This window comes from Manacus candei, unplaced genomic scaffold, assembly GCF_025592945.1.
Source record: "Manacus candei isolate 608988 ecotype Guabito, Panama unplaced genomic scaffold, ASM2559294v1 h1tg000011l, whole genome shotgun sequence".
Lineage (NCBI taxonomy): Eukaryota > Metazoa > Chordata > Aves > Passeriformes > Pipridae > Manacus > Manacus candei.
Window position 1 is genome coordinate 4,143,297 of NW_026138059.1, and position 24,338 is coordinate 4,167,634.

At 39.7% G+C, this 24,338-nt stretch overlaps 2 protein-coding genes across 4 annotated transcripts in view; one reads left to right on the plus strand and one right to left on the minus strand.

Moving 5' to 3' along the window:
• The window catches only part of ROCK2 (Rho associated coiled-coil containing protein kinase 2), a 107,169-nt gene extending 96,719 nt beyond the window's left edge, over positions 1 to 10,450 (plus strand). For both annotated transcript variants that reach the window (XM_051778256.1, XM_051778257.1), the window contains one exon: positions 164 to 10,450. The gene's annotated coding sequence lies outside the window, so the exon portion shown is untranslated. The remainder of the gene's footprint in view (positions 1 to 163) is intronic.
• A 140-nt stretch (positions 10,451 to 10,590) lies between these two features.
• SLC66A3 (solute carrier family 66 member 3) lies at positions 10,591 to 18,966 on the minus strand. Of its 2 annotated transcripts, none has more exons than XM_051778389.1 (7): positions 18,323 to 18,963; positions 16,175 to 16,257; positions 15,662 to 15,731; positions 14,992 to 15,049; positions 13,705 to 13,825; positions 12,591 to 12,632; positions 10,591 to 10,742 (listed from the first exon to the last, which is right to left on the minus strand). In XM_051778389.1, the coding sequence occupies exons 1-7, from the start codon at positions 18,463 to 18,465 to the stop codon at positions 10,654 to 10,656; spliced, it is 606 nt and encodes a 201-aa protein (XP_051634349.1). In that variant the 5' UTR covers positions 18,466 to 18,963; the 3' UTR covers positions 10,591 to 10,653. The 2 variants fall into 2 exon arrangements, with proteins under 2 accessions (XP_051634349.1, XP_051634348.1); XM_051778388.1 differs by lacking the exon at positions 10,591 to 10,742 and adding an exon at positions 10,750 to 12,021 and having other exon boundaries at positions 18,323 to 18,966.
• Positions 18,967 to 24,338: the final 5,372 nt, after the last annotated feature.

Here is a 24,338-nt window from a genome sequence, read left to right on the forward strand (position 1 = left end):
CATAATGCCCAAGGATGTGCTGTCCTTAAGTAACAATGCTGTTGGATGCATTTCTTCCAAGTATGATGATGAGCCCATCTTAAATTAAGACTTTGAAGAAGTATGTTTTTGTCAGATTTACATTTGTTGCATTTACTGACCAACCTTCCTTCTTCTTTTTCAGCTAACTGCTTTCTGTGAATGCAGACACAGTTCAAGGTGATAATTTTCTTCCCATTACAGCAAGACTGAAACATATCCCAAAATATATTAAAAATATATATTTTCCTGAGAGATTGTGCTATATATATCAGAGGTTTACATTTTTGCTGCAATATAAATTACTAATCTCTGAGGGTTTTCCTGTATTCTCCCAAGTGACTGATCAATTGAGGAATGGTTGGCAAATAGTAAAAGGATATGTTAGGTAACCTTTTAAACTCTGTTCCACAAAAGCAAGACACATACACTACATTTCATTAAAGGATCAAGAGGAATGAATATTAAAATGGAAGAAACTGACTTCTCAGCTTTTGTAAAGATGCCACCAGCACGTCTGCAAGTAGAACCGGAGGAAGATCCACCATAGTGATATAGACTGCATCTGTAAGAAGTGACCATTATACTGTGTATATATATTGTACTGTAATACTGCAAGAGGGTTTTAAAAATCTTTCCACTTTATTTTTTTATGCTTATTAATCAGATACCGTTACTTATTGCAGTTGCAACTATGCACTTGTATAAAGCCATACTGTTGAAGTTTATATCATTCATACACGTCTATCAGAAGCTGCATGTCAGTGTTCAGCAGCTAGTATAGGTTTGAAGTATGTACTAATTTCAGCTATACGTCATCATGGGCAGTCCTGTTTTACCTGTCTAATTGCCTTAATTTAAACTTTTTTCAATTTTTTTTTGCCCATTCTTTCTATTTAAGGAAAAAGAAAGTTTACCGGCTCTTAGAATGCAATTTTGCTTTGTGGCAGAAAAAATAGTGCACTATTTTTACACCTAGTAAGTATATCAATGTCAGCCTATTTTGAATGTATGTTGACTGGTTTTAAGGGTGGAGAAGTGTTGGTTACAGAAACAATGTCGGAGAGCATTGGAATTACCAGACCATTTGCTTGTACATGTAACTGCTCATCCAGCCCTTTTTACGAACCTCAATACTAGTTATTGACTTATATTAACCCTCATTAAGTGCTATGAAACTTCATTTTGCCTTGTTTTTGCATACTCTCCTAGATGTGTTTTTTTTTTTTATTTCTGGAAAGAAAAAGAATCTGTGACTATTTTTACATTTCACAACACAATATCCAAGGACTGTCACAAACTTTAAGAAAAGTAAAACATACTGTAGATGTATTTTAAAGTTTTAATCTGGTTCTCTAGCACATAGCTGTAGGCATAGATAAATATTTCAGTAGTGTGTTTTGAGAACTGATAGCTGGGAAGAAAGGGCCTCAGAGGCACTTAATCTGACTTCTTTTTTTTAACTTGGAGTTGTACAAAAAATATAATTTATGTGGGCTCATTCATGATGTGTTCATAATTATCCCAGAAAATGCATGTTTTATACAACTACAGTATGCGATGTTAAACATATTGACAGTAAAAAATATAGTCTCCTATTTGGTCTCTTTATATATATATAAATATATATATATATTTAAAATATATATATATATAAAATATTGTGTGGGAGTGCAGTAATTTAAAATATGATCTAACACTTCAATGAAGGAGGACATTTCACTTTAAATTTGTTTTTGTTTTTGTTTTTTAAAGAGTGTTGAAATGTTTGGAAGGATAGGACCATGATTTATTTAACACTATCATGAAAAGTGAACTTGGAAACACTGAAATACTGAAAATTAAAAAATATATTTACATTTTGTAACCTCTACTGCAGTTCAGCTTAACAGAGCCAGAATGTATTCAGTCTTCTATTTATGCACTCACAAAGTAAAATGTTGTTTGTGAGTTCTTAAAATCGAAGCTAAAACTTTCATATCATTTTTTATTAGGTATTCTAACCCAGCACACAGCTACAGTGTTTTTTCCCTGCTTGTTTTGATTTACAGAAGTACGGTATATTTTTAGGTAATGCAGATATGCATAGAGAACAACATTAAAAATGTATACAGTAAAACTGTTTCCGTTCACTGAATGCATAAATATTTTATATATATATATAAAAAAATGTTACATTGTGGGAAGTTCTATCCTTTTCTGAATTGGAGAATATTATATATATATTTTTAAATAAACTATTTGAGTAAGGTAAAATAGTTCCTGAACTTGAGAAGCTGGTAATTAATTGAATTTAATTATAGAGGCAACTACTGCGGCAGACATGGGAAAGGCAAGGACAAAGCCTGTGTGAGGAGGGAACGCAGACTCCAGGGGAGCTGTTTGGCAGCTGCTCCACTGCTGGGGCTGGATCCGTTGCACTTTTCTCTCCCTGGCCTGCCCTCATTTACTGTTAATCCCTGGGGCCCTGTTAAGCTTGACATTTCAGGAAATGTACTATATTATAGTATTTACTGGCCCCAGTTTATACGTTTTGTGCATTTATACATTACAGCAGGCTGTATTGAGATGGTGTCGTAGAGCAATACAGGCTGAGAGAGCACTGGAGGTCCTGTGCTCTGACCTGTACCTCAGAGCAGGGCTAACTTAGCACCGGTTCCTCAAGGCCGGTGGTGTGATGTGTATGAACGTTGATTTGTACGCAGGACACAAAAGGCAAAGCTGCTCTTCTGTTCTTCTCACTTGTCCTGCTGTGAAACGCAAAGAACTCTTAAATGTCAGTTCCTGGAGATTGTGTTGTTTCCTTATTGTCCAGTGGTGACCTTTTAACATTTTTGAGAGAAGGGTATATTCATGAACTAAAGAATATTTGTCTTGAAAGCCACAGATGTTTAAACACTTTCATTTTTTAACAGGGTTGTCCCAGCAAACAGGACATTTTTATGACCTGAATGATTTATCTATAGAAAATTCTCTCACTGCAAGTCCTTTTGTTTCACAAGAGTAAACAAGTAGCATAGCCAAGCTGCAGATTAACCTTCTGGAAAAATCAGGGATCAAACTTGGATCCAGAAGCTTCGGACACTTGTAGGGAAGTTGCTCTTTAGTTCCCAATCCAAAAACTCACCAGCAGAGAAGCTGGACAGGAAGACCCCGTTGGAGTTACCGTGTCAGTTGTCAGAAAGACCTTTCTGCAAGGAGATTTCCAGTTCTGTCCTAGTTGTGTGCTGCAATTCCCTACTTTTAGTGTTTCGTGCCAAAGCGCAGCCCCTCCCAGCACTACCAGCAATCCAGCACCACGTCTGCTTTTACTAGAGGAAAACTGTGGTTCTTGTGCTTGAGCATGGTTGATGCTGTAACCAAAATGTGACACAGAATCACATACCATGTAGGACTTGGAAACATGCAAGAGGCCCATGGATCTTGGCAGTTGGTGACAGGGGCCAGATTAAAAACATCACTGAAATTCCACTGCAAGTGTCCAGATCTCTTACTACCTCTTGATGGCACTGAACCTCCTACATTTTGACAGACATTCAGTGGCTCTCTGAAGGCACCAAGGCCAGGAAAGCTGCCAGTGAAATTGTATGCTTTTTCTCTTTAGTTTCTCAGGCAATGTCAAGTGATCATGAGAAATTTTAGCATTTGTGTTTGTAATCTTATAATCTATTAGTTTCCCATCTAGCTTTGAGAGGATCATCCTTGGAAGAGGATTTATATATTTTGGTCTCAAGTGCCTTTACCCATCCTATGCTTGTGAGGTGATATTTGGCATGCTGCTGTGAAAAGGGAGAATGTATATGAAAACAAACTTCTTACCTGCATTGCATTGCTCTTACAAACTCTTACTGTCTCCTAATTCTGTTTCTGAGGCAGGTGAACATAACAGTACATGGTCCACTTCAGTGAACTTGAGTATTTCAGTCTCTTTCACATTCCTGGATAGTTTGCCTCAGCACTGATGGTAAAATAAGGATTAATTTATTTTATCATAGAATCAGAGACTATCTCAAGTTGAAAGGGACCCATAAGGATCATGGAGTCCAACTTCCTGCTCTTCACAGGACAACCTAAAACTAAATCATATGACCAACAGCATCATCCAGACACTCCTTGAACTTTGACAGGCTTGGTACCTTTTCAGTGCATTACAGTTTTTTATGGACTGTCATCTCTGCACATAGTACACTTTAAACTGAAAACATTATTTGTTATTTTTAAGATTAGCTTCTGAACCACTTAGGGTTTTATCAGCATCCCAAGGATCATGTGGTTTTTCCTACTGCTTAGAAGTATCCTCCATAAGAGTGGGAAGGAGTCTTCTTTTGGATCTCTGTAAAAGATGTTGAGTGGTTCTGAAACTAGTTTGTGTTCTTTTTTGAAGTTGCCTATCAAGTGGACAGGAATACACTCAGACATTCTCATCTGAGAAATGAGATGAGTCTATGGAGATGTATGTGGCTGAAAAGAGCACCGTGGCTTAACACATCGAGCCTAATTGTCCCCAGAAACTACTGTAGTGAATGGAAAATCTCACTGTAAAACCACAGCTCCAAGAAGTGGGGATGCAGAGGAACTGTAATTTATTGGCACAGGGATGCTGATTACCAGGCCTTATTAGTGAAGATTGGCGTTTGGAGTCTTTGCCTCTTTGTAGGAAGGAAGCGTTGTTTTATAAAGGTAAGAAAGACACGTTACTGCTTGCTAATGGAAGGGTGAAGCCTTGGATTTGACTGCAGCTGGTTCTGCTCCAATAATCTTAAGAGAAGCTCCAGGATAAAAGTGATCTCTCAAAAGGAAAGTCACAGTGAAAGGTAGCAAAATTCAAAGTTATAAATGTATGTAGTCCCGCATACTTTAAAGAAATCTGGAAACACAACGTTGCTCTGAAAAGAAAGGGCAGAGAGAACAGTAATTTCATTTGTTGAAGGAGCTACATAGAAATGCTTTCACAGACAAGACAACCACATGTGATGCTTTGGTCTGTTGCCCCATTTTGAGGTCAAGGCCTTCGGTGTTCAAAGCTGTGAGCCTGTTTGTATGTATACTCTTACACTGTGTACCAGTGGGCCTCGTAGGTCATCTAGTTCTTGTCATTTATCATTGCTCTTTGGGGTGTTTTTTGCCTAGGATGCTGTTGCAGCACTGGGTAAGCATGGCCACCCAATAAGAAGTACATCAGGCTTGTGAGATCACTGCCAATCCTCTTCCTTTGGGTCACCAGCTTCAGGCACTGAATTGCCTTGGATATGTGCTACTTTTTATTAACAAGTGAACTGGTGGAAATGTTTTTTGGAGGTATCTGAGATATTAAATAACTTTTTTGAGGCTGAAGGAGCCAGGAGTCCCACTGTCTGAGCCCTGTTTCATATCTGCTTGCCCTGGTGGTGTCTCTTGCCTCAGCTGTGTTCCACTTTCCAATAGACCTTCAAAGCAGATCTTGCACATGGGTGCAGGTCTGGCTGCAGCTTCAGGACTTGCATTTATTTGCCGGATCCCATGGCCTCATGTGTCTGCGTGATGTCCAGCATATTACAGTCCTTGTGTCCTGGAGGCCAACAGATTCAGTAGGATCTGTGTAGCCATTACCTCCCTCTGCAGTGATGGAAGGACTAGATAAATACAATAAGGAGGCTCCCCCACGTGTTTTGTATCCTGTTCAGAGATACAGCAATGGGAGTTGTATTACTGGAAGGTGGGCAAACATGCAAGCTTAAAAAAAAAACAAAGCTGAGAGAGGAAAGTATCCTTGAGCTCAGAGTCCATGAGGACTGAAAGTTGTGCCAACAGTGCATATCATGGAAAAAAAATTTAAATCTCACAAGATAAGTCGCTCTCTTGAAAGTCAGACCACTGGAATCTGTATTGAGTCAGTTGCTCAAAGGTGAAAGAATTTCTTTACAGTAATTGGGTACTTAAAATATGCTTTACCCGAGCTCAATTTGTGCTTCCTTAGTCATGATTTACATGACAGAGAGGACACTGAGGCATAAGATGTGTATTCTTCCATTTATGATTTTCATATAATACGAGTCAGGTCAGCATCTTGGTATTGCTGGCCAGAGCCTCCAAATTCCAAAGCAGAATTCCAAAGCAGAATTCTTGTACACTGCAGAGCAGGCATATGCACCGATGACTTGCAATTACAATAGGGTGGTAAGTAGAATTGACTTTCAGCATGGAGCCATGTTACTATTCAGTTTAAATCAGAATTATCATTAGCTAACTTCTCTTGTCACATTTTAGGCTGGTGCAGGTTCTGTTCTTTACATCAGTTTCAGAATATTTGACAGATAAAACAAGATGTCTGTCCACTTAATGTTCCCTCCCTGTGAGTCGGTGATAGCACATAATGCACAGAAGTACTTTTTTAGGCTACTGACAATTTAAGACAGTTACAAGCTGAAATAATGAAACAAAACAGGGTGTTAACAAAATTTTGACAAGTATTTAATTTGTCTTTCAGGTATCCCCAGTTAAATTTCATCAAAAGTATAATTTTAAAAGCCTCTTATTTTAACCCTGGTCCAAAGACTGGGTTATTTTTCAAGACAGAGATGGTGTTTGCCCCAAACTACTTCCAGTGTAGAATGGAATAGTTGACATCTTTAACTTGAAAATATCTGTGCGTCTATCTTGCCATCAGGCAGGAAACACCTGAGGTCCATCGGGACTCAGGTCTCTGAGACTGCCAAGGTCTTGCAATTGGATCCATCTCAAGTGATGAGCTGTCACGTTCTTAGGTGATGTTTATTGTGGTTCCCAGACACCTGTTTGACCTCAACAGCTGTCTCTGAGAACTCTGAAGCATCCTGGAGAACTCTGACTCAAAATCAAGCGAATTAAAATTCAGTACAAATCAAGAACTTAATAACATCTTGAGATTTTTTTTTTCAGCTTTCTCACCTTCCAAACTGAGACATCCTCAGAGCATTATTATTGATGAAGGCAACATTTTATGTTTTGCTTAATACATAAATATGAAATCCAAGTATCGAAGAATTTGGAAGGGAGTGGAACAAACCAGCCTGAAGAGAATTTGGAGGGGAGTAATTATTATTTATCATCGGAGAAAATACATGGCTGGCAAACTACCTCATTTGAGTTGATCTCCACATCTGTGTAGCTTTTCATTTATAACAGTTCCTCCTGTGGGCTCTCAGGGGTTAATTCCTCCCCCCCCACCTCTGCCTTACATATGTCCCTAAATAGATAACGATTGTTTGGTGGAGGATACCTCATTTAAAGAAGTGAATGAAGCCATTCTGCAAGTTTTAAGCTGGTTGGGACTGTTCAGCTAATTGTGAATTACTTCCTCCAGACAGTCAAACTGCACTAAAATCCACCTTTGGAGCTGCAGTGGTTGTGAGCATTACTGCCTCCCTGCCCTACTCCTTTCTCTCCTCTTTTAATAGATTAGATTAGCAGAGCCAGGATAGGGAGCAGCTACGTGCACAGCATAGGCCAGTGAGAGGCTTGGGGGTCAGGCAGGGACAGGGACTCCTGAGCAGTCCAAGCAACAGCATCCTTTGCTGGATTAGAGTAGCACAAAGAAACACATCTTTGTGCACAGTTTTACTCTGCACAAAATGCCCTGTGTTAGAAAGGCCCAGAGGGTGGGGGAGAGGATGGTTTTGCACATGTGTTTGATGTTCCTGTTCACTGAGGACAGTTCAGTGCATCTTACACTGTTCACATCCTCACTTTCAGGCACGCAGCCTGCTGCCTCGAGTCACGTCCTCATTCCTTCCTCTGGATAGTAAATCTGGTAAATGCTTTCTCTCATACAGTTAAAGTGAGCTTGTAGCTTACCTGTTGCCAAATGCCCAGTCACAGTTCATCATATCCACAGCTGGAGATATTTGGAGTTGTTCAGTGGACTGTACTGGAATTCAGAGCTTGTCTTTTCACAGGCAAGGAAACAAACTTTTTGAAAGCCTTGACAGGGCCCTGGTTTTGTCAGCCAGGACAGGACAGGCTGTGTTACCTTGTAAGCATGTTGTGAACTGGTGCAATTAGACACGGAGTGTGTAATTCCACACTCACGCAGCATCTGTGAATGGAGCTTTATTACTTCCAGTCCCATGAATAAAAGTGGCTTACTGGCTTACACCCACTGCAATAAATCCAAGCAGCTTTCCCTGCCTGCCTTTGGCTCACTGCTGCATTAGGCAGCAACCAACTTGTGTCCACCTGATACTGATGAATGACAAGTTTAACAAGATTTATCCTCCTTGTGTATCTTGTCTAAAGCTGCTGCCTTTAATCCAGCCACTGAGAAGATTATGCTTTACATACTGGAAAACACAAGGTCAGCGCTTTTATGGGGCTTGCCCAGAACTGGAATGTATGTCTGCTTACAAAAATGAAGGAAATTACTCTCTGGGAGGAAAAAAAGTGTAAAACTATTAACTGCTACTGTCTGATTTGTTCCATATCTCTTGCAGCTTGAATGAGAACTCATGGTCCAGCTTTCCAAGTCCACAAAATTACTTTACCTTAGCTCGTGAATTACCCAGCTTTGTTTCTTTTCCTCAGTCTTTTTTTTCACACAGGCTTCTAAGGAGATTTATTCAAAATATGTTACATATCCTATTAAGAACTTTCTTAAATGCATTTTCAGCATTTTATGATGAAAAAAACCAAATTAAGGTGCTGATTCTCAAACCAAAAATGGAGCAGCTTCACTTTGCTGCAGCATCACTCAGGAGTATGAAACATGTCAATAACAGAGGGGGTTTGAACTCCACCCAAATCTTTCTCTATCAAGAAGAGGCTTTAATTTAAAAAAAAAAATAAATTGTGTTTCTTTTTTTCATTTTAAGATGCTGGAGCTCTTTAGCATTTGACAGGTTAATATTCAGTCTGATGCTTCAAATAATTAGGGTAAAAGCTGCCCATTTATGACCTGTAATGAATATTTCATTTTCTCTCCATATATGAAAACAGAATAAAAAATCAAATGCAATGAAAATTAACTGTAAGAATGACATTATCAATCTTGAAGAATAGCATTTATTAATATCACCTGAAAAATGTACCACATGCCACCTGCCACCATTTAGACCACTTCAGATACTTTACACAGCTTTAGTAAAATCAGTAACAGAATGTTTACAGTTAATCTCTCAACCAACATAGAAAGATTTATATATTTTATTGTAGCAGTAAAAATGCTCATCTTTGACTTGCCCTCAGTAATGTGAGAAATCTAGATCCACAGAAACACCTCTTCCCACCCCTTTCCACTCTAAAAACAAAGCAGCTGTTTTCTGATGGTGAAAGTCCCAGTCTGATTGCTGAGTGTTCACTGGTGGAAACATCTGCTTTTGCACATCCTGCTCCTCCACAACAGTCCCACAATTTAGCATGTTGCAAAGAAAACCTGCCTCAAATGTCTTCCCATAGGTTTCAGGAGTGTTGGGATCAAGGGTGCCTTGGTTTGTACATGCCAATGAACAGAATACCATAAGAATTCTTTTGAAATGATGTATCTTTTCGAGAATGTAATGAGAAATGAAGACAAGATATGTGATTCCTAATGTAACTTTTGGTTTAGAAGGCATTGCTTCCAAAGGCAAAATCCCATTAATAGTTCTCAAGAATACCCTTTTGCCCCATTTTACTCTAAGTACTGCAAATTGATTAGAATCTCTGAAGTAAGTCTATGTTCTTCAATACCCTTTAACACAGACAGGCCAAAAACTAATGAACCACAGAGCAGTATCACCAAAAACTGACCAATCCTGGGAGATGAGGTGCATCAAGGTGCACATGTAGCCAGGTCACTGTCAGTATGGATTGTGTTTGGGGATTCTGGATATCGGTTCAGGAACTTCTGCTTGAACACCATTTTTAACTGTTGGTCAGCTTCATTAATGCCCATACATTCTAGTCTCTGACGCTCCCAAAACAGTATGTTCAGTGAATGAGAGCTCAGGTTGAAAAAGAATTCATAGTTGAGTTTCTGCTCTTATCCAATAAAAACTGGGTATACTGAAGAAAGTGACCAAGGGTATCCTGTATCAGCTGTATAAATTGTACTATTTAAGTGTTGCATGTAAGTGTTACAATCCCAAGTGGATTTGTGACTTAGTAAAAGACATTTAGAACCTTATTTTGGATTGGGCCTTGACTCAGATTTTCTTCATCCTAAAATACAGATAGTTAATGTCAAATTGAGTTGCTTGCAAGACAAATATCTGTTGTGGTTTTTCAATCTTGCAGCAGAAAGACAAGTCGGTATGTTGGTACAAAATTGATCATGTATAACTGAAGAAAATTGCTTATATGTAACTAGAAAGTACTGAAGTGATACAAGAATATATAAACATCTAATTACAAAATACACTGTAGTAAAAAAATCCAGAGAAAATGTGATATTAGTGAAACTTGTCTGAAATGACCAATAAAAATATGCTGCTTAAATTAAGTATCTTATCAAAATTATTTCTTAGATAAAGTAAGCATGAAGATACTATACTGTAAGAACTGTACATACTATAAGTATGCTAAGGGGTAAATATTAGGCTTGAGAGAGACAGGGAGCTTCCTCAACCCTTGTTCTGTTCTTCAAGCTTAATTGTAGTTTGTTTTTTTTTTCATGGTAATGGTATGTGTGTTAATCAGTATCTTCTAATCGGTCTTTTTAGTCTTCTTGTAGTGCAGGATAGTGGCTGTGACCCAAATATTGAGAATGAGCATGGTTATGAAACGGATGAGAACTAAAAGGGAAAAAAAATATTGTAAGCATTAATAAAAAAAAAAACAACTGCTGTTATTTTCACAGGACAAGTTGGTTTGTAAACCTTTGCTGGTGTACAGACAGGCTGGTTCCTATTCTGCAACTCTTTTCAGCCAATTAGTTTTAATTACTATATTCAGGAACCCAGAAATTCTGAGTGTAAATACAACAGAAAAGAGCATTTAGCACTTAATCGCTTGCAGTGATATCTGAAAATGATACACTGCAGTACATTTAATTATTTTCTAACAAAGCCAGGAGAGTAGTACAAGTGTGAGTAGCCTCATATTAGTTCTTATTTACACCAAAAGCTAAACTCAGAGTTGCAGATCACGTCCTTTAGAGTTGCATGTGTTGTTTATAATAAAGGGATTATTCTCTATTGCCATCTGTTAAGTGTAGCCATTGGGGAGAGAGGAAATAACCTGTATCTGTCAGATTTTAATGATGGAAAATCTGACAATTGACAAAAAGTCAGTTTTTCAGTACCTTGAATAACTCAGCTCTTTTAAAAACCATAATAGGCATAGTACTTCTACCTGTGAGACCAGAGGTTGAAGTACAGGTATGTCTAATGTCTGTTTGGTAACTGGAATATTCACAGAAATGCACACAAAATTTTGTTTCAGAAGTATGAGATATTTGACAGTTCTGTACACGTGGATGTTAAAAGTGTTACAAGTTAACTGGAAACATTTTCCATTAGAGCAGCACAGCATCGATGTTTGCTGCTGTCTCTTCCCTGTTCCAAAGTGATGATGCTGGGTTTTATACAGCAGCTTTACCCAGAGCCAGCTTTACTCTCCTGGTGTTTCCTCCCTCCCCGCAGTGAACTTCTCTCACTTCTCTCTGTGTGTGTAGCTGCAGGTGAGGTGGGCTCAGTACCTGACCCTGACTAAATTCCTGCACCTGCATTCTACCAAACATCATGGCCCCATGAACTCCTTACTCTGGCAAAAGGAAAGCAGCAAGCATAGGGGTGGAAATGGGGGATTGAAATGGGACTTCTTTTCCAGTGAAAGAGCTGCTTGAAATGCTTGTAAAGCTGCGGCCTTAATGTGCTGCTTAAAAAGGATAAAATTCATTCAAATGATGCTTCTGATGAAACAGCAGTTTTGAATGAGAACAAGGAACCACCAGATGAAGCACAAAGGGATTTTGTTACTGTTCTTGCATCCACCAAGTCTTGATTTTAAACCATTTATTGAAAAATCTGTTACACTCTCTAGCTCTTGCAGTTTTCTCAGGATGGTAAGAACCTGTTAAATAAATTTACTTCATAGTTAAATCAGCTGCAAATTATATATTTTAAGTCAATTTTTGTGAGTTTCTTACCAGCCTACCATTTCATTTTCAGCCTGCCAAAACTTTCTGAATGTTGTGCCTAAAACTATTCATATACTAAGTTGAACTTTAGTTTTCTAGAAGAATTTTTAATTCAGAAAGCCCTCAATACGAAAAGGAAGCACTTCCTATTTGAAAAATTCATTCAACTGCTACAGAGTTTTTAAGTTATATTTTACATTATTTTTAGATAGTAAAGATTTTTAATGCTTTACTCTGCTATTTTTAGAATTAATTTTATAGTGCTTTTGCCTCTTGAAAAAATGATAAGTGTGAGCAGTTTTTCATGGTTTTTTTTTTCTTGATGTATTTTCCTGATTTGTAATCTTGTGCTACTTTTTTTGGCAACTCCTTCCCTTACCATGCTAACCCACCACGTTCATGATTTGTTCTTCTGTGACCTTTTAGCTGTTTTACAAAAGACCTACAAACTACTGTGGCAGCTGTTCCCTTGGAAAGGCAGGCAGTTCCAAACTGTACTCACCTGCGAGGTCATTTGTAGTCACTACAGTTGTAAATATTCTTGCTATAAATTGAATGAATTCTGATTAGTGGAACACATATGACACATTTATAATTTTAAAAAATGATGAAATATCTATTTTTCAACAGAGGGTAATCTTCCATGAAAACATACACTGTACAGATATTCCCACTTTTAGTACATCCAACTCTTCAGTATTTTAGCTTCAGAGATCACACTCTCAAAGTGACAATGTATTAAGGGTCTTTTTCAATGAGAAAATCACGGCTATAATTAGAACTTTTATATCTGTATCTATCACACAGATACAGATTGGATGTGGCCAGAGGATACTGCTTTTCTTTCTGTTCAGCCCCTCTTTCAGTAGTTGACAGTGACTTACACTCCCAATCAAGTAACTTAACCATTGTGGATGTCCACAGGTGTGCTTTCAGCCTTCTGCAAATACAAGGAAATCAGTTTTCCTTCCCACAATGGACCTAAACGTTAATTAGTTCACATTTGCATCAGACTAAAATCATTTACTTTGTTCAGCAAACATACCAAAACTTCTAATGATTCACTTTCATGTGGAAATAGATCCAGCATCACTGTGTTTTATAGTGAGAATATTTTAAACAAGTTTTGTGAAGATGAGAAAGGCACTGGCACTTCTCACAAAAAGCTGTAGAACTGTTCATGCAGACCACTGGGAAATTACCACAGGAACTGTCCAGAAATGCAATTATACATAGCCACAGAGTTAATGGTATTTATCAGTGTGTACTTATTTATAGGTAACTTCAAAATTAGCATTGCCTAATTGTCTAACTCAAGTGTCAGCACCTTTTCATGCTGGATCACTAGTAATTTTATTAAATCCTAGAACATGGAAATCTTTTCTTCATAAAGACAGCCTTTCAGTTATTTCAACTGAGCTTCCCTTGGCCATATTCACATGGGTTTTAGGTCACTGTTTTATATCACTGGTGTCAAAGATAAAACTTGATTTCAAGAGTCTCAGGAGTCAGCATTAAAAGGGAAACTCAGGCAAGATCTTTACCTATAAGTAAATACCTATGGAAAGAGGCATTAGGAGAACTCAGTACTTCACACCAAGTTGCCCATGGCTTACTTGCACAGGTGTATGCAGACAGACTCCAGGTCAAGGCGCTCACTTGTCCGGAATCTTTGGTCTGCCAGAGACACCACAGCTGAACCAGCTTACTGGCTGCACTGATGAATGTGCACAGGTTCTGAAAAGCAGGTAAAAAAAAAAAGAGAATGACCCTCTGCTATTGTATTATCTGAACAGAACTAGCTTTTTCACTTAGAATAAAGGCCGGTATTTGGCAACCCAAGTGCTTTGGTTCTTACTAAGGAACAGTGAAGCCAAAACTGGAAACTGCCAGAAACAAGGGACTGATTTCTGAGGTACTGCCCAGCAAGAGGCTCAAAGAGCAGGACAGTTGCTACTGTTCCTGGCAAATGCTTGATAGAGGCAAATACAATAAAAAGCAAAGAAACAAAAAAAGCTTCTCAACCTGCTCCATAAAACTGTTTATGAAAGTTAGCTGAAATGGGACTGATCTAGTCTAAACAGCAAGGTTGATTCAGACCATCTGTTACCACTATGTCTGGCAAACCAAACCATAAAGGAATGAGAAAACTGACAAGAACGTGTGGAAAATTAGTCCAATTGGAGGGAAAAAAAATAATAACAAGAATGCACTATTCACTCTGTCACTCTTTTTAAGGGGATTTTGCAAAGGGAGCAGGTAGAGAGCACCTTCACACAGGCCTTTCTGCCATGCCCAGATTTCCCTTGCAAGTAAGGATTGGAGTTGGGCTTAGAAGTTTTTATCCCCATTTGTATCATCTTTTGCATTAGCAACTCCAGTTCATCTCAATTACATTTTTACTTTCTCTCTTATGGTAAAAAGAGAAAAGACCATCTCTAACCTATGTAGACATTATCAGATGGTATTTTTCTTGCAAAATTGTAGGACAAAAGGGGAAAAATTATTTCACATGTCCTGTTCCAAATGCTTTGACTGACGGTCCATTCTCTTCCTGTTGTGTTAAAGATTTATTGGTTGGGATTATGACATTAGGACTAAAGTGGCAATAGAATTTCAACATCTTAAGCATCTCCTAGTTTTAATTAAGGCACCACCAATTAGCAACTTTACCTTAGAACATACCTTTTTTTTTCACCATAGAGTCTCTATTGCCACTGATGTTTTCCAGCTACTCACAGAAGAGAGAACCAGTTGTATTTGAAAACTGGTTGGTTATTCTGAAAGCTAAAGTTGTCCTTATTCCAGTGACAAATATAAGGAGAGATTCCACTGATAAAGACTTCCATAAAAAAAGCAATTTCATATGAAGACCTACTTTCAAATAAACATGCAGCACTTACCATGGCCAGGTCTATTATCCACTTCTGCAGTGTTAGCATGTACCAGCCCCCCCAAAATCTTACATTAAGTTAAGTTTCATAGCACTGAAAATTCTAGGATACAAAGTTCTCAAAACTGCCTGAGGAATTAGATTTTTTTAAAATATCTGGAAACAATCTTATTGAAACTTTGTAACAGACTATAGAATCCAAATAAAACATATTAAGCACTGGTTGAAACATTAAGTGTTCCTATTTTTCACACTGTCTTCAGTTGAGCAGTTGCCTGTAGTTTCTCAAAACTTGCTCCAAAGCACAAGATTTGAGATTTAAACAGAAGTCCTATCTAAAAACAGACAAACAAACACTGCTATCTTCATCATGGCAAGTATAACGTGCATGGGTGGGAATCAAAGAAATAAGATTTGTCATTTCTACTCTGCATCCCTAGCAAAGATGTAAATTAAGAATTGGGTTTACTCTTTATCAGTTGGTAGTCTTCTAAAGCATAGCTACATATGAAGCTTACTTCCTGGGGAAATTTACCATGATCCAAGAAATCAGCATGTGAATGTGGAATGCACGTTGAGGAGTGGCTGAAAATGATTTACAATAGTAGCACAAAACAAATGATGACATAGAACCATCAAACAACTCACATAACCCAAAACTCCCAGATATCAAAGGATACATAGCTGCAAAGAACAAAGCTCGTTTCATTTTTCCAAAGAAATGCAGAATGCACAGAAGGAGAATGACATCTGAAATAAACAAAAGACAGCTCATCACAGAGGGCCCGGCGGGGCCCGAACGCAATCCTAGACAGTTCCACTGGGCACCATGTCTATGGTAACTCCTTTCTTACAGGCTCTGTCTCTCAAATGTGCTTAATGTCCAAAATACTGCAAGCTCCAAAAGAAAGCTTTTCATCAAGTCTGGAGTGTTTAAAATGTTTCTCTCCCACATGGAGGTACTGGATAAAGGATGCGCTTACACTGTAATTCTGTGTAATAATTAGGTCTTTCTCCTCTACCTTACCATCTATTTTAATGAAATTTATAAGAATTCAATTTTATCTGAGATGTTCACTCCCTCTCCCCCCCAACTCCAGCATCACTGCAGTGGAGTACTGTACCTACAAGCAGAGCCTGGGAGTCCTGAATGAGCCCTGTTTCATTTCCAAAACATGGTTTTAAAAAATTACCTTGTGCAATGATGATGGGATATTCCAGGTATGTCTGCAGAGGGTAACCATAGTAGATCTGGTACCTCAGAAACACAATGAAGCTGAACAGAGAGATACAAAACAAGGTGACTGCACAACGGGACACGACAGCGGCTTCACAACTTTTTACTGTTTTGGTGGTGCCAAAAGGCACAAGACAGCCCCTCCTGTCAAACTGATCAAACAAATTTGGGCACAAAGTGCAAGCCTGATCATTCTGTAGTCTATTTCTGCGACCCTCAAATAGAATAAGAGGTAGAGAGCTGCACACACTTCTCATCGAGATCTTTATGGCAGAGTGCGTAAGGCATAATTTTATTAATTACAACTGGTGAGAAAGAAAGAAAGGCTTCCAGACCTAGGGAATACCTTCTTTTTGCAAGAACCCTGGCACCTCTAGGATAATTCAGATTTATTTATGACTGTGGTTCAATCTCTACATTAAGCAAGTTTTACAGGAGTAGAAAATGTCTTCCAAGCTGTCTAGACTATACTGTTAAGAGACTGCCCAGTATAGCTCTACTAGTCAGACTGAGAGTCTGTTCCTAAGTGTACCAAACAATGGCAATTCTCCTTCCTGCCAAGCCAAAACACAGTATCTGAAAAGAACGGAATTTTTATAATGTTTTCCCTACTTTCCACTCTCCTGCAAGTCCATGGAGTTAGACAGAAAATTCATGGCTGCACAGAGGAAACAGAAAGGACTCTGGGAACAATTTTATGTAAGGAAAAATTTATGGTTTCCAGGGTAGAAAGATGGCACAAGGAACAGCCTGCCTTGTAAGAAACTGTTTCTTACAGTATTCAGAATTTAAATATTTGAACTTCCTTGTTATAAAGTCAAATTAGACTCCCTGCCATCAGCACCATGCTTATCTATCACTCCTCTGCCTTGTCATTGCATGCCTGCTCTGCAGAACCATCCCAGCTTGCACCAGTAGTCCCAAAGCTCCCTGCAACTGGACTCAAAGTCTTTAAAAGCTGCAGGATAAATAGTCTACTAAATAAACAAACAGTCCCAATAAATGTTTCAAAGAAGACCCACACTGCAGTGGTGCGGGTACCATAGTTATCACACAGGTGCTTAGGAGACATTTATGGCTTCGCCATGCTCATCCAAAACATTACTTACAAAGCTTTTTTAATGCACACGAATGATTTTAAAATGCTGCAACCACTTTCTGGCTGGAGCTGTGGGGTCACTAATCTCTGCTGGAACTAGAATTTACTTAATTAACTCTGAGATGTCTGTACACCTAAATGCCAGACCAGGGTCAGCAGCTGTGCCCCTGCCTGAAGACGTCACGGGTGAGTTCAGAAACAACATGCCGGTTTTGTGAGGGAATTTATCTGAATAAAAAGCCCTGTTTTAGGCTGGTGCAGGGAGCTAGCAGCCATCTGGCTGGATGTTCTGCCCACCTCCATCCATCGGTTTGGCCAACATGAGGCTTTTCAAGGTATTTACTCTCACTTGTACCTACATCTGAATGTGCATGCACAAAGTTTATTTATTTTTCATTCCATACAATCCTCTTTAGGCAAGATTTAATAAGCCTAGCCTATGTAAGCTTATTACAGGCTGACAGGTCTTTGGAGTTTGACACGGCTTATAATTTTCCTAAAGAATGATTATGTTTTACTGATTTGTGTGAGGGGAGCCTGTCTGACAAGTACAACTTGTACCACAGGGCACACGGGCCACTCAGTAACCCAAACACACGGCTTGCGCCCTCAGCAGCTCGCTCTCACGCGTCGTATAGGACAAGTTATAAAAGCCGTTGCCCTTTAAACGACAGCGCGGAATCACTTTAGAAACAGGAAGATCCTTCTCCAAAGTCTCTCTGGGCTCTCCTAGAGAGGGCTGGCCCCGAACGGAGCCATGTAACACCGAGACAGCGGGGTGTGCTCGCTGCCTCTCCAGCCGCCCCTCAAGGCGCCCTCACGCCTGGCCCGAGCCGCGCCGGAAGGAATTAACCCCTGCCTGCTGCAGCGGCGCGGCCGCAGCGCCCCGGACCCCCGGCCGAGGGGATCCGCGGCCCCAGCGCTTCCTCCCGCCGCGCCCCCGCACCTACTGCTCAGATCGGGGGGAACACGCCCCGTTGTCCCCGTGTGCCCCCGCCGCCTTACCCGGCCAGCTCCAGGAGCAGGCTGGTCACGCTGAGCCCCCGCGCCGACCCGGCCTGCAACACTGCCACCAGCTGCGGCAGCTTGATCACGGCACACACCGCCCATGTGCTCCAGTGCGCCACGTCCAGCACCGTCACCGCCATCCTGGGCACGGGGAACCTGCCGTGCGGCGTGACGGGCGGGGTGTGGTGGGGAGCCCGCCCGGGACGGGGAGACTGTGACGGGGTGTGGCGGGGAGCCCGCCCGGGACGGGGAGCCTGTGACGGGGAGCCCGCGCGGGACGGGGATCCTGTGGCGGGGAGCCCGCCCGGGACGGGAATCCTGTGACGGGGAGCTCGCCCGGGACGGGGATCCTGTGACGGGGAGCCCGCCCGGGACGGGGATCCTGTGGCGGGGAGCCCGCGCGGGACGGCCACGCCGGCGCCGAGGTGGCCGTCACGGAGGGCTAATGGCGCCCGGGGCGCGGGGAGGGCAGAGCTGGACCCGGCGGCATCCCCGGTGCCCTCGGGAGGGGCAGGGCTCCGGTCACCCCCGTGCCAGTGGTGCCGAACGCTGCCCGGGAGCTCTCGGGCGCTGGTTGAGGCCTCCCCACGTCGAACTCCGTCGGTGTCGGGGCCGAGACACGTTCCGCTCCAGATTCAGATTGTTGGTGTTGGAATGACTCTTTGTTACCTTAAACAACATCCCCAGAACAGTGATCTTGTGATACTGTGTTGACCATGGGCCGTGTTCGCCCGGGAGCAGGTTCAGCCCCGGGCTGGAGCTGCAGGCTAGACCTCAGTTTTTTCTCCCAAAGTGGAGTCTCGAGTGCTCCAGCGGCCGTGTTTTTCAAGTCACGCTGTCTGGATCTAATTCCCGCAGCAGGGAAGGCACAGTTCTGACAGCAGCACTTTCATTTTTACAGGAAAAAAAGCTAAGCAAATCTAAAAGTGCCTGAATGCAGAACTTGTCATAGTATCAAAGATGGAGCAGCTTCCCCGGAACATACACCTACCCACCATACACAGTTATCCACAAAAATAGTAAAGCTCGGGTTTTAGAGCTTTTGTACTTGCCAACTTGTCAGAACTAAATATGAGTGGTTATCCAACACATTTGCATTTGTACTGGTCACACACGTACAGAATCTTGGCTCTTTCATGCCTGTATATTGCCAGGACTACTACAATGTCAAATGCACACCCTTAATCCTGAGTTTTACCTAGAGCATAATTGCTTTGAAATGATGGGTTATTCGCAGGCATAACATTTCTTGGTTTTCATTTTAATGGAAGTTGTATTTCAGTATGACTAATAGTTCTTAAAATGGCTTAAAAGAAGTTTATTGCACTTATTTCACATTCCCTTAGTGGTATTTTAAAACAGTATTACTAATTCTGAATTTGTAAATCATGTCTGTGTAATTCAGTCATAAAAGGAAGAAGTATGATTACATAAAATCTCAAAACTCTTGATTGAAATAAATACCACCCCCCAATACAGAGTTTTAGTTTAAAAACTGTGTTTCTGTTAATATAACTCAAATTAATCAAGCTTTTCAAAGTCAGTAAACTCTAAAAGAAGAAAATTTCAATTTGCCTTAAAATAATAACTGTTCCAAGATTTTCTTGATAAACTGAGTCCTCAGCCTTGTGGGACTATTATGTACTTGAAACAGAGTTGGGAAATGCATCATACAAGATGAAATTCTCATTTAAAATTGGGTCTGAGGTGTAGATGTGTCTGTCATTTTAGATAATCTGAGAATAATAGACCAATATTTAAGGTAGAAGTTGTGTATTTTCACTACTGTGTGGATGCTGATCCAAAAAGTGATGTAAAATTATCAATAATGTGCACTGTCTTGTATCTTACTTGAGTAATCAAGAAGCCGAACTGACTTCAAACTCTTAAGCAGGTCCATGAGCCTATTTTATTCAACTGTTTTTAAATTTAATAGGACATTAAGCATGCAGTTTTAGTCAGCATTTCACCTTTTTAAAAAATACATCGTGCTTTGCATTGCATTCAGTTAAGCAGAATGATTTACCATCCTTCCCCTGCCCTGTCTGTGTAATGATCCTGCTCTGCATCTGTTCACTGGCCGTGTAAGCAGCAGCTTAGGGAAGGAGCAGACGTCGCAGTGCTGGGCAGCCCTGTTCAAGGTTGCAACAAAAAAATTTAATCTATGAAGAATATAAGAAATTCTTCCTATTGTGTTTAAATTATTTAGTTCTACATCAAATTTCAGCAGTTTCAGCAGAATGCAGAACCATTTGAAATTGCAAGTCATTGAATAAAATTATAACATTTGAGTCTCCAATGCAGATTTCCTGTTCCACAGCAGATGGGCAGTGGTTTAACACTGCTGCACCTCAAATGGGAATGCATATGTTGAGTCCAATTGAAAATAAAACAGAGGAGGAAAATAATCTTCCTGTAGTAACCAAAGAAAAAAGCCAAACCAGACTTTTTTTTCCAATAATGATGTTGGCTTATTATGGTTGAGTCTTTGAACAAAATAATGCCTTAAAATTTGTGGGTTTACAAGGAATGCAGAGAGTGCTCTCTGCACTGGTTATTTCTACAGCCTACCGTGCTAACAGTTAATTTTATAGGTAATTGGTGTTTTAAGCTCTAGGTTAAAATAAAGGAGATTCCACAACTGAGGAACCTGTGGGGCTGAAGACAACCCATATAGGTAATGGCATATTATTTAAAACAATATGGCTAGCTAAAAAGTAGTACTGAAAGAGCCTAGAACACCAAACACAGATTTAGAAACCTAACCCAAAAACCTAACAAAGCCAAGGATCTGGAAGAAGCAAAAGAGAAGGAAAATATATTAACTAGTCTCCCTTCCAGAAAAACAACATTGAGCTTGTAGCCCAGAGAGGAGCTTGAGCTGTAGCTTTTGGATCTGGTACTGGTGTTGTTCTAGATCAGTGCTTACATCCAGCTTACTCGGAGAAGAGGCTCCAGTAAGAGTTGAAAGTGTGAGTACATGATGACAGCCCTTGGTAAGGTCCTGGTGTGTGATGGCTCCTGCATTCTTACTAAAGGTCTTAAGATTCTCCCAGAGTGTTCAAATGGATATGCCAGCACTGAGGAGCAGCTACAGTATAATCATGCTTATTCTAGCAATGAAGATCATCTCACCAGGTCTGAAACACCACCAGGTGCTGATTTCACTCTGTGGCTTTTATAGGGTTTTTAATGTATCCCTATGGTAACACAGTGGTAGTATTACTAGTTGTAGTCCATTTGGCTTTTAAGAGACATAATGGTGTAACTGCTAATAAGTCTCGTGGTAATTGCAGGTGGTTCTACAGTACCTAGTTGGTTGATTTTGTTTCCCTTTCTCGGCAATACCTGCAGCTGACATAAGAGTTACTGTTAATTTGTTTGTTAATTTGTTAATTCACAGATCGTATAAAATATATCCAGTGATGATAATTGGTCATTAGTAAATGGGCAAAGTGAACCCACACTTTGAAGTGATCAGGTGAAAACAAATCTCATAATTTTTATAGTTATTTTACCAGTATATTTGCAGATTACTTCTTAATGCAATTTTTCAATCAGTATATGCCAACTGAGACTTTCCTCTGCCCATCCCCTGGGTCAATAGGTAGTTAAGAGAAATTTACCATGTTTTTGCTCCATTGGCCTGGCATAAAGGTCTTGTGCGAGGTGAGACTGTAACCCCAGATATTTGGAAATTCCATTTCTAAGTGCTGGCGCTCTTGTGGGTACATAGATACATACAGCATCTCAGAGAGGCTTAGAGAAGGTCACAAGCTGATGTCAGTCTGTGGCATCTATGCCCTGTGACAGAAGAGGACTGTGGGCATGGCTGTGTGAGCACCTCTTCAGCCTTTGGCAGAACTCCTGAGTTACTTGGAGACTCTTCTGTGTTTCAGGGAATTTATCAAAGCAAACATGAAGTTTTCTGAAGAGGGAAAACATAACTGACATGAATTCAGAGTAGCAAGTAGAGTTTTTAAGACAGACATCCTACGTTAGGAAAGGTTTACTGGTTTCTCCCTGGGCAGGATTTAGGAAATGCAGCTTGAGGCCCTAATTGTTGATTTCTAAAACCAACAAACCAAAAAACACCCCGCTTCACAAAACTGTTGTCTGCTTTAAGATGAACTCCAGTTGAGAAATCGTGTTCTATAGTGTGTTCTTTATGGAAAGCAAAGCATGTGAATGTGTATGTACATAATGCATACGAACATATGATGCCTGGAATGGCAGTATTATCCGTCTAATGTTCATACATAATCATCCTCATCCTAACCAGTTCAAGGAATCTTACTGTTTATGCTGTAATTTTCACAGCACGAGGAGACCTTCGTAGGAAAATCCATTTGGTTATGTTGTTTACTTTAGAGTAATCTAAAGATCAAGCAGCAGTTTTAAATACAGTTTCTAAGAAACACAACTGGATTTACAGTTATCACTGATCTTATAAAGCAAAACTTTTTAGTTAAGATGCCACCTGGGAACAAAGACCGTCCTAAAAGCATGAAAAATACAGATTTACATAAATTTACCTATGTTATGTTTTGTTAAAATATATGTTTCACACTTCTTTATTTTAAATGGAACTCAAAAAGAGAACACACAAAATCTGGAGGCAGTGGAAACACCTGTGCACCAAGGTACAATTAACGTTAACAATCCTCAAAAATATAACATTGAAAGCAGTGTATACATAAGGAAAGAATTAAGTCATATAGCTACACACTTGTGCTGTTTAACTGAAAGAAGTACAGAAAATGAATTGTCTAAACATGCATAATCCCTTGTTTAAGATCTGGCAACAAAAGGGAAAAATGCTTATAAGCACAAGTGATACATCATAAGAATGCTTTACAAGTAACTTACCACACAGTTTAATATCTACACAATCTCTTTAATAAATGGAATTTCCGCTGGTTATTTACAGATTTCACTACTGTTGTAATCTCATCCAATCTTTCTAAGACTCTCTACTTATGTAAATAAGGATTAGTTGGCAAAGTTAATTATCATAAAAGAGAAATTACTGTTAAAATTGGCATGAAATTGATGTCTACAGAATATCTGTTTGCTGCCTTCTGCTTGCAGGTGCTGAGGCAGTTTTGATAAGGACCGTGGATATTCCCAAAAGGTCTTTTCTGAAGGTTGCTGCACATGGTAGAGAGACCCAAACTAACTTTGGAAGTGTAATGCTGGGTATCAGAGGAGAGCTAATTGCAGTAGCGTAAAATAATTTACATTTCCAGGGAAAGTGTAATAATTGAACAAAATAAGGTGTCCAGTTCAACACAATTTTCCCATATCACACAGGTTATGTCATCTATTCCATGTGGGCAACTTTGGTTCTCTAGACATTTTCCCCTTAATCATGAAGATGTCAGAGTGCTTAAGAGTTGCTATTGATTTCAACGGGGAACTTGAGAAATGTCTTTATGAGGTTGTCAGAAGGGCACTAAACAAACCTCTCAGATGTATGTGATTAAAAGAGACACAACTAGACTTTGTGAAAAGCATCTTCTATGAGTCATTAGAAGGATTAGAAATATATTTCAATCAAAAAAATTATGTGATTAATCTGTATTTTAGATGTGAAATCTATTTAAACCTGGTATAATTAAAATAGATGTTTTTTAAATTTTTTGTGAATGTATTTGAAAAATCATGTTTGCAAAGTGTATATACCAGCAGCTCTGGTATAGACAGAGAATTGGTGAAGAGCTCTTTAGATAGTGATTCAATTTATACAGTAAAAGATAAACCCTGTTAAATACATCCCTCTTGATGGGTGTGTGTGTTTAGCCTTCAAAGGTGAAGATTCCTCAGGGAATCCATTCCAGTGCTGTATTATCCTTGCTACTAGCTTTCCGAAAAGTTAACACGATTCTTCCTTGCTATAATTTAAGCTTGTTATTTTTCCTGGTACCTGCCACTCACATAAAGTGCAAAATGATTCATTTTCTCATTCCAGAGTTATACATGTATCAAAAGACTGCTACCCTCTTCCCAAGAC

What these genes read in the sequence shown, in the direction of transcription:
- SLC66A3 (XM_051778388.1), bottom strand. Translation starts at nt 18,465, where the DNA reads ATGGCGGTGACGGTGCTGGACGTGGCGCACTGGAGCACATGGGCGGTG. An exon ending in CTGCTCCTGGAGCTGGCCGG is followed by an intron (nt 16,258 to 18,322) that starts GTAAGGCGGCGG and finishes CTCTCTGTTCAG; the next exon opens with CTTCATTGTGTTTCTGAGGT. An exon ending in TCCCATCATCATTGCACAAG is followed by an intron (nt 15,732 to 16,174) that starts GTAATTTTTTAA and finishes TGTTTATTTCAG; the next exon opens with ATGTCATTCTCCTTCTGTGC.